Source organism: Blastomyces dermatitidis (genome assembly GCF_000003525.1).
Source record: "Blastomyces dermatitidis ER-3 genomic scaffold supercont1.2, whole genome shotgun sequence".
Lineage (NCBI taxonomy): Eukaryota > Fungi > Ascomycota > Eurotiomycetes > Onygenales > Ajellomycetaceae > Blastomyces > Blastomyces dermatitidis.
In genome coordinates, this window is record NW_025544775.1 from 1947082 (window position 1) to 1958642 (window position 11561).

Genomic DNA, 11561 nt, shown 5'->3' on the forward strand with positions numbered 1-11561 from the left:
TTATAAAACTCTCTCTCTCTACTCAGCAGTCAGATATAAATCTCTCTATGTCTTATTATCTTTTTCTGATAAATCTGTTCTCTGTTATTCTGACTCTCACAGAGTTAGTTAATGATCTGCTCTTCACAGATCTGTGACTCTCACAGTGATCTGTAAGTAATGAATGAGAGTCATTAGTAGACTGGCCGCTGGGACCATGAATTTCACGTTTGGTCCCATTTGGTCTGGTCTCATACATTTCTTGGCGTGAATCCCGCTGGGACTGGCTATCAAAAAAACAGGTAAAGTGACTATATATCAGATCTTAGAATGAAACCATGACTTGAAAAAAATGAGAAAGTGGTCTCATTTGGTCCCATTTAGTCCCATTCTTAGCATAAAGTTACTATTTTTAGACATTTTAAGGTTTTTTTTAGACTATTTTTAATTTTTTAAAAAGTAACACTTTTTGGTAACACTCAAATGAGATTTAAAGTCATTTAAAGCAATAAAAATAATTTAAATTGAGAAGTGGAAATCATGGTCCCATTTGGAAAATGTGACAAGAGTAGACAGTAAGTCCCACTGAGACAGTATGAGACTACTATCTAATGTTAAAACCGTGTAATGAGATCAGTCGAATTGGTAATGAGACTATCAAAAAATCTGGTCCTGGTCCCAGACACGGTCACACGGTCAGTCTAGTCATTAGTTTCTTCAGAATTAAGAACTTAGAGTCTTATTTAATAAGCTTGTTCTACATATCTTTATTCAGTCTCTTTATTAATATCATCATTCAGGTCTTGTTTCAGAGCCCTGTTTTTACAGGTCTTAATTCATACTATAATTTCATAAAGTGCTGTGAGTAGTCTTCATCAGATTTCTCACCTCTTTTTCTAATATTAATGATTATAACTCAGGTGTTCTCTGTCTGATTTATAAAGTCTTTCAACTTGTTCTCTAGATATATCTTGAGAATAGATTATCAGAATCTCTTATAATCATTCTCTAGATAATTCAGTCAGTTCTTGACTTCAGTGTAATAGAGATCTGTTATTACATAGATAACAGCTTCTTCATCTTTCATATCACACAGCTGAGCTTGTAAGTCAATTTTAAATACAAACTTGTAAAAGCTTTTATAGATTATAGTTCAATAAGTGATCTTAAGTGATCATAACTTAAGAAAGTTTCTTTTCAGTTTGTGAGTGTCTCTGAAGATCATGTCTAGAGACTTAGTTTGAGAGTGTTTACAGATAGTAAGCATTTCTTATAGAAAAATAGCTTGATTCTGTGAGAGATGCTTAAGAATGTTCTTCACTGAGATTAATTCATTCATGAATTTAAAGAGTTTCTCTATCACAGATGCAGAGAATGATGTTCTATAAGTGATTGATAAGTTCTCTGAGACTTCTTTCATAGAGATTATTTATAGTTCAGATGACTGCTTCTGAGTGTCTGCAGTAGAGTTTACAGAGATTGAAGTATATAAGTTTCTAGTTCTTTCAGTCATAACAGGCAGTTACTGACTGACTGAGCTTGAAATGTAAGAATAAGTGCTTGCAGATAATTATTTGAGTGTTTGCAGCTTGATGTGATATGTACTGTTAACTACTAGAAGTATTCACAGTAGCAAGATAAAATGTAGAGATTAAATGTATAATAGTATTCAAGCTGAGTTATGAATAGTATTCGTGAACTTCAGTCTATATAGTTGTGTGTAGTCAAGGGCCGCTAGCCCTATTGATTACATGAGAGATAGGAATAGAGGTAAAGAATCCGCGAGAAGCGGGATTTCTTACAACTTCTGTTCAACTCTTTCTATCTGTTTATCTATTACATTGTATACATTTCTGACAATGACTCTCTGTTCTCACAATAAGCATCATTGTAGTACTCATATCAGACAGTTTATTAGCAGTAAGTATAATATATTGTGAAATATAACTGAACTTGTTTATCTTCTAACAATTGTCAGAATGTATCATTATAAATAGTATATCTTCTTTATCTTCTTATACATTCTCAACTGTTTTTCTTCTCAGTGACTTCTAATTATGTTTTCTAGCATGATTTTGCATAAATGCAGATGCTGATGTTTATTTTTATTTACATAGAATCTTTATATATTAACAGATCTGCATCTGCTAATGATAGTGAACTCAATGTTGAATTATTAATTAAGAACTTGAAGAATATAATAATGAAGAAATTGTCTGTGTCATATGTAACTGAGTCTCTTATATTTCTCTCTATTCTCTCTGTTTCTTTCTCTGCTGCTTTCTCTCAATCTTCTACATCTGTTTCTGTGTCTGATTCTTCTGCTCTCACTACCTCTATTTCTGTGACCTCTACTCCTGCTACTTCTGCTTTCATCACTGCCTTTATTACTAGCTCTTCTCATTTCAAGAAGATATTGTATAGACTCAGTGAATCATGTTTCTTAGTATATACACTTCTGTTCTTCTTACTGATCTCTAGAAAAATTTATTATATAAAGATAGTGTATAATATAACTATCTGAAGCTTGATTATAAATACTAATTATTACATTTATTTTAAATATTTGTGATGAAGTAATTATTTATTTATATCAGAGAATTACTCTCTCTTTTAACAGTGTTAAGATTATAAGTCTTTTTTCTTTTTATCTTTTCTTTCTGATGCTGATTTTTCTATTCTTAGAAGAAATTATTATGAGTTTTATTATATATAAAGTTGTGATATTCATAGATATCAAGAAACTTTTTATAACTATAAAGTTCAATATTATAAGAATATTCACTCTGATGAATTTCTTCAGAATAATAGATCTATATCAGTCTATTCTCTGATATCTGTCATCTGATTTTGTGATATAGACAAAAGATATTCATGTTTTCAGAAATGAAAATGCAGATGTTGTACTCTTTTACACTTATAAATGTAAGGCTTGTACATCTTGTCTGAGATATTATCATAAGAATAAGCTGTTCATATACTGTATTCTGCTTTCTGTATTTTTCTGTGTCTCTCTCTCTCTTTCTGAGAAGTCTCATGTGTGTTGTAATTGTGTATACAACTCTAAAATCAGTGAATGTTCATTTGATAACTGTTCTCATCTCTGATTTTGTAATTTTCATACACTAATAATGATTCTTAGTTGCTTCAGTGTCAGAGATCATTCTAATCAAAGATAACAATATCACTGAGACTATTCTCTCTCACTCTTAAGCTTCTTTCATCACTTTCTCTTTCTCTTCTGCAGAAAAGATTGTATGCACACTGAGTTATAAGTGTTCAGTCTCAGATGACTCTCATTATTGTTTATTCAGTTCTGTGCCTTCTTCTTCTTCTATTTCTTTTATCTTCACTCTCTCTGTTCTGGCTTCTGATTCTGCAGGTTCTGCACTCTTCTTCAATTTTTCTATGTGTGCGCATACACATTTCTATATTGATATTTCAGTCAATCTTGCAATAAATGACATTAATGTTGTATACAGAGTGATAGAGAAATTGAAGATATATACAGTGTTATTATAAGAGTGACTTACAGCTCTTAAATCTCTTATAAATCTCAAGTTTTGAGATTTTCTTTATTTTTGATGTTTTTCAGATGATATAACAGTGAAAATAGATTAAATATGTGATATATGAAAATAAATGAGATGTATATAATAACATTTATCTTTTACAGCTGACTCTTACAGTTGATAATCAATTCATTATCTCTTTTCTTTTCTTACACTTTTTCTTTATCTGCTAGTCACTACTCTTATACAATCTCTATATAATACAGTGTTCAGTGACTAGATTCAGCAGCTTTCATCTTTTATAATTCTATCTCATATATTATACTGTCTCTCTTCACTCACTCAGATCACTACAGTGAACAGCTCATTGAAACTAATCTCATTCAATCTCTAAGTATCTTCAGAAGTTGAGATGGCTTGATTTCACATGTTTATAAATGTTTCAGATAGTTCATTCTCTGTAATCTTTACAATTGAACTGATGTAAACAGTTGAATTCAACTCTGAATTTCTTTTTCTTCTGTAATCTGACTTATGTACAAGTCTGCTGCTTTGAGATCACTCTTTACTGTATTATACCTGCTATCTGCAGTGTGTTATTATATAATCAGCTACAGTCTCATCACTTATTATAGTGTGATATTCATCTGATTTCTTCATTGCTTTTCATTCTTTTCTTATAATTATAAAAAGATCAGAATAAGTAAGATTATCTGATTTATAAGCATCTATAATTTCTCTTACTTCATGAGACTTTTCAATTATAAGTCTCTTCTTTTTCAACACTGATGATAGTGCTGTAGATGATTATAATTCACTCAGATCTTATATCTTTACTTTTATAAGTTATAAATTATTGATTAAGTTGTGTAAGATCTGTCTCTCTGATTCTTTCAATGTATATATTCTCAGAGAATGTGATTTGAGTATTTTATATAATTCAAATCATCTAGATTGAAACTTCTCAGAACTCTTATTATGTATGAGAACTTATATTCTTATCTTGAGACTTGATTTCTTAACTAGTAAGTCTTGTATTCTTTTCAATTGAATTGCTTGATTCAGGAGTAACTCATTAGCTTTTGCATGTGCATGGCTGATTTCTTTCAATCTTGATTCTGTGTTCACAACTGTTGCATCTGTAACTGCTACTACTGTGTTCATAACTGCTGTTTCTGCTGTGTCTGTGACTATTGTATTTACAACTGCTGTTTTCTCTTCCATCTTTTTCAAAGCATTCTCCGGGATGTACGGATGCAATTCATACAACAGGTAGAATGATGAATACTTGAAGACTGCATGCTGTCAAATCTGTGTGATCAATAGTGCCTGTCTGAGATATTCATTTCATAGTCTTATAGACTTGCTCACTAGATATTTCATCAGCATGTTATTCAAGATTTCATTCAAGTGTTTCATCTTCTCATTTATTCACAGATGATATGATGTTGTTCTACAATGTCTTGTCTGTAACTGGCTTATGAAATGCCTCACTGCTTCTTTCATAAGATTTGTATCATTATCAGTTAGAATCTTGCATGATATTTCATAGTTGACATAGATCTCATCATGTAGAAACTTTACTATTATCTTCTCTGTCATCTCTGAAACTGCTTTCATGACTGACCAGTCAGTAGTATAATCAATAGCAGTGATTATTCATTGATTTTCATTTAATGTTCACAGTAATATGTCTATGAGATTCACTCTTCATTATTTGAACAGTTGTATTATATACTTCATCTGATGTTGCACTTTCTCATGTTCTAATTCTTTCTTAGATTCTTTCACAATCTGACAATTCAAGCACTCATGAGTGTACATCTGAATGTTCTCAGTCATGCTTGGTTAGTATACTCTTGATTTAAGTATACTCATGAGTTCAGAGCTTTCTAAGTGACTGAATTCCTTGTGCATGTGAGTCACTAAGTTACATCTAAATGAAGATTCTAGATAGAAAGCTTCTACATATTCTAGATCACAGTAAAGCACAATGTCATTTTTCAATTTTCTCAGCTTGAAGTTCAGAAGCATCTCTTCTACTACTCTTATAAGATGCTTATTATCTGACATCTTGTCATTCTTCAAGTGAGAGATCATGGCATTCACTCATTCTGATTCCTTGCACTCTCTCAGTGCATTTAATATGAACTTCTCTTATATCTGATTCACAGAACTCTCACTCATGAAATTGAGTCTGTAACTGATTATATCAGGTATCACAGCATTCAATTTCTTTCAGTATTTGATATGAAGATTATATACTTAGAACTTCAAGATTCAATGTACTAAGTGTTTGAAAGGTTTTATTATCAATTGTAGATAGATAAGACTTTCATGATCTGTGATCATCATTGTTATATATCTGTTATTAATATATCTATCTTATAATATCAGTATGTGCTTGATTACTAGTAATTTCTTTTCATACACTGAGTAATTGAGCTCAGTATCTGATAGTTTTCTATCATCATATGTCACTGAGTGTAGCTTGTTATTCTTGCTCATCTGTAGAAGAGCATCTCTGATAGCTCATTCAGATGCATCTATCTTAATATAGAAAGATTTATCACAATCTGATTGAATAAGCACTGAGAATATTATTATATATTTTCTCAGTGTGAGAAAAGCCTCTTCACATGCAGTATTTCAGATAATTGAATAAAACTTCTTCTTTTACAGATTTGTATCTGTTTCTCTTAAGAGATCTGAGAGTGATGCAGATATTCATGCAAAATTCTTGATAAATCTGTGATAATATGAGATCAACTCAAGAAACTGTTATACATAATGTACATTTCTCAGCTATGATCAATTCACTATAACATTCAATTTCTTCAGAATGAGATATATACAGTTATCACTCACTACATGTTCTACAAACTTCAACTCTTTCATTTTAAACACATACTTTATTGATTTAGTATAGAGCTTATACTCTGTCAGAGTTATAAACACTTCATTAAGATGCTTCAGATATTCATTATATGAGTTTAAAAAGACTAGAATATCATTGAGATATATAAGATATGAGATTTCATTCTGTTTATGAAGAATCATATTCATCATTATTTGAAAGATGACAGGCACATTTATCAGACTGAATGATATTACCAGGAATTCAAACTTCTCTCATTATATATTAAACACAGTTCACAGAACTGACAGTTTATCTATACAGATCTGTCAGTATTCTGAGAGAAGATTAATCTTTGATAGATATTAAGTGTTTTCAATCATATTCAACTGTTATTGAATCTGTGATAGTGAATATTCATTCTTGATTGTAAGCTTATTAAGTGTTTGATAATTAATACATATCTGTCACTCTTCATTCATCTTTTTCATGAATAGAACTGAAAAGTCTCACACACTTGATGAGAGTTGTATAAGATCATATTCTAGAAGGTCTGTGATCTGACACTTCTATTCTTTGAAATGTATTTATGACAGAGAGTATGCATTCTGATTGACTGGTTTTGCATTCTCTGTGTCAATCTCATATACAAATCCTTATTTCAGTAGCAATTTCAGTGAAAGGTCTGTTCAGAAGATCTTTTCATACTTCTTCAGAAGCTTCTTCATATGCTTATTCTCTCATATATTCTTTATCTTGATTTTCTCTGCTTCTGAGTTCTGTATGACATACAGAATGCTTTCAGATAAGGTCTAAAATCATTCTCTTTGCTTATTAATATATAAGCAGATTTAATTCTTCTACATCAGAGACATGAAATGTTCTTCTTATATCAGTTAATAGAATTGTATGAACTGTTTTCTTTCTATCAGTTAATTATATATAACATGTACATCATTGAATCTGCAGATTAAATCTTTGAAATTAATTAAGTTTAAGAATAAGATTGTATTTCATGTTCTGCAGCTCTCATACTTAAATATAGCAAGATTATTCTCTGAAGTGCAAGAGAACTCTTACTCTTACAGATGATATTAAATATCAGTTATCAGATAATCTTATACATTGAGAATTCTTCACTCAGCAGACTTCTTTCAGTCTTCGGATTATATAATTATCAATATATTATATAGAAGCTTCTATATCTGCTAACACTTTTACAGTCATCTCTCAATTCTTACTCAAGTGTCTCTTATACAATAACATTTCAGGTTTTAAGATATTGAGATGAGTATCTACTTCATTATTCTTATCTGCATCTTATTTAAGAGTCTGCTTCTTCTTTACATTTACAGAATTCAGAGAGTCATCTAATACAGACATCTCTTTCACTTTGAAGACTTTTTATAGAATATCAGCAAGTGTCTTCAAGCTCACTGATTCTGCTAGTTTTTTAACTCTCTTACTTCTCTTAACTGTGCATGCTGAGTGTAATCTTTTATATTATGATTTTGACATCTGCAGTTGAAGTAAGCTTGATACTTATAATATCAAGATTTTCACTCAGAGAATCTCTTTTTCAGAGAATTCAGTGCTTTAATAATAACATTCAGATCTAGATTCATTGTGTTCAGATATATAACTTATATCATAGAAGTCTGATTACTCATTCTCTGCTGAGATATACTTAATTACAGTATTTTCTATTATAATTAACTCACTTGTTTCTATACAATAAGAATATTATATGCTTTCTTCACTGTGTCTAGCTATGAGATTAAGCATTTTCATTTCACTTTTAACTTAAGTGTAAGATCATGAATGAAGATCTGTAAACAGAAAGATGTTAAAAGCTTTTTATTCAATGCAAGATAGTATAAGCTGAAGTATATAAAGTATAATATAAGATTACTCACTTATCTACACTCAGTGAAGTATTTATAACACTTATCTTATATATTCACTTTCTCAAAGTTATACAAGATTCATTTGAAAAACTCATTTCATATTCATAAGAATGAATATCACTTCAAGTCTGTGAGATTCATCTTTTTATCAGTTATTTATAATGACTTTGCTTTTCTGTGTAGAAACATAGCAGATCTTAAGACTTGTTGAAATTTTATTAACTATCTGTCTATGAGTTCACATTTAATCTAATAATATAATTGTATCTGACTTAGTCAGCTGATTGCAGCATCATTTTTTCAGTTACTATTAAAGCTTATTGATTTCAGCAGATCTTCTAACTTGATATATTTCATACTCAGATTCTCATTCTGTGCAGCAGTCTCTGATAATATGTATACTTCTGAAGAGATTGTGAATAATTATGATAAGATCTTCAGATTCAGTATAGTTATCTATCTGTGTAAACATTCAATCTTCTGCTGCAGATCTAAGATCTGATTTTCTCTATTCTTATTAATGATAGTAATTGCATCAGTGAAGCTCTTCATAGTGAATACTTGATTCACAGCAAATGTCAATTGTTATTTGACTTTCATCTCAGCCTGTCACTGTGTATGCAAGATCTCAATCTTATTTAAAATTCTTGTACATGTACAGAGCTTCAATTCTGATTCAGTAATCTCAGCTGCTTTTCTTACTACTTTAAGTAAACTCTCTAAGAGATTCTGTATATCTTTCAGTTCAGGTAGCAGAGAAGAATGTTATTTATATTAACTAGAGAAGGTATTTATTTCAGTGATTTCTCATTGATTATACAATATCTATCATTATATTACTATATTATTATATGATTTCTGTTGTTATTATATAACTTCAGTGATGATTACTCTCTCTTTTATCTCTTTGAGTGAAGAGCAGTCTTCTTTGAATCTGATTCATCACTCTCATTTCTTTTCTTACATCTCATTCATTCACATACATGGTATTCACCTGAGTGTGAAGTTTTTTCTTAACAAGTGAAGCAGTATCAATCAGATGCTCTTTTACTTATCATTCTTTATATACTATCTTTTGAGATGTTCTAGGACCACACTGATATGATAACTACAAATCACTTTGTAGACAGAATTATCACATTCTGAAGAAGTCTGCACTTCTCACCAGTTTTTAGACATGCTATCAGATGTGATTCAAAGGTTGCTTGAGTCAGTGTACAATTACAGGCGTACACTGGCTTCTTATATATTGTATGCTAAATTAATTAGTGGCCGCTATGACCCTCTTTACACTCGTAAGCAAGTTTGGAAGCGGCCGCGTTATTATCCGACGGTCGTACGTTCTTCCGAATCACACAGAGATGAATTTAAAAGTGATGAATTAAAGATATACTGTCAGTGAAAAGAAATCACATATGAGGTTACTACATCTGATACATCACAGTTCAACAGCTCTGCAGAATATGTTAATTATATTGAAAATGAAAAGATAAGAAACTTACTATTTAACAGTGAGCTTATAAGAGAACTTTGAAATAAAGCTATTTAAGCTGCAGTTATAATGATTAACACATTCTCAATATTAATAAAGATTTACAGATGTCAGAGAAGAATCTCATTATTCTCTTTTAAAGCTTAAATAGGTGTTCAATCTTCTGCTCATTGAATATACAGATGAAGATGTAAGATATATAAGAAGAATCTGAAGATTATCAATAAGCTTATAAATAGAACTGATAGTAAGTAATGATAATTAATTGAATATCAAGAACTGCATTAATATTATATCTGAAATTCTGTAATCTGAAAGCTTGAGATTGTAAAAGATATTGTTTTTAATAAAGAATTGACTACAGAAGAAGTATTAATGAATGTTATTAAAGAAGCAGTTAAACTGTCAGAGAAATTGAATGTTCTTTACATTATAAAGAGATGATAATACTGCCTTCTAAGAAGACTCACAAAGAATAAACCTGATATTTTAAAGATACTTGCTGATAATGATATAAACAGTGCACTGAAACTGATATATGTACTAGATGATAAGACAGAACTTGTTAATAATGATATAAATGATTCTGTGAATAATGAAGATTCTGTACTCAGTGTTCTTAATAATTGTTCAATCACACTGACAGAGATTAAAAGAAGTCATGACTGAGAACATTGACATCAGACAATGAAGAAGAAAGTGAAAACTTTTGAATGAAAGAAGACATATATTATCATTGAAAAGACTCTGAAAATGAACATTCTTACAGATAAATGAGTGTATAATTGAAAATTAAATAATAAGAGTGAAATCATCTGCTTTAGAGCTTATTGAGTAATTAGAGAATTTCTACAATAATAAGATATTCATTATAATAAGTTATATACAGCAGTGATGTCTGAATCTACATTGCAGAGCTTATTCACTATATCAATAGTAAGAGGTTGAAAAGTCAGATTAATTAACTATGTATCTGTGTTTTTGAATAAGATATTGCCTCAGAACAAGATAATATTTATGTAACTACTCACAGAGATTAAGCACAGTCATGATGAATTAGTAGAACTTATATATCAGAGCTTATACAGAATGAAACAGATAGTAAGAACATGATATTTCCTTACAATAGAACACTTAATGAATCTAGAATTCAAGATCTTATCTTATAACAGCAGATTTCTTTATTATTCAATTCATAAGTTATTCTTGATACTACATGTTGATAACTGTCAAATCACAGAATCTGAAGAGAGTGAAATTAAGTGAATTTTAATGAAAATCAGAAAAAGATTTGAGACAAAAGAAGTTAAACAGAATAAACCTTATCTGAAAATAAAGATTAAATACTGAGATGAAAATCTAGCAGTTACACAGAGCTGTTATATTGAAGAAATATTGAAAGATTTTGAAATGAATAAGATTAATTCTGTGAGAATCTCAATGATGACAGATATACAACTGAAATTTTCAGCTGATGAGAATGATGAATTGAATAATGACTTTACAGCTACAAGATATTGTTAAGAATTGAGATTACTACAGTATTTAATCTCAAGCAGCTGATCAGATCTGATGTTCACAGTTAACTATCTCTCATGTTTTAACTCACATTTATACAAAGCATGTTGAGCAGTGTTGAAGCATGTTCTACATTATGTCAAGAAAATGAAAAATCATAATATACTATATAAGAAGAAGATAGAAGATGATCTGAGTTCTGTGACATACTGTAATTCAAACTGAACAGAGGTAAATTCTCAATACAAATCAATCACTGACTATGTTATATTGATTAATGAGTCACTGATCTCGAA

General features: G+C 30.0%; 1 protein-coding gene across 1 annotated transcript; it reads left to right on the forward strand.

Moving 5' to 3' along the window:
- Positions 1-2096: 2096 nt before the first annotated feature.
- On the forward strand, positions 2097-2425 carry BDCG_16380 (uncharacterized protein; the record flags this gene model as incomplete). The annotated part of the gene is made up of 1 exon (XM_045425623.1): positions 2097-2425. A coding segment is annotated over one exon (329 nt), but the record flags the coding sequence as incomplete, so codon positions are not given.
- Positions 2426-11561: the final 9136 nt, after the last annotated feature.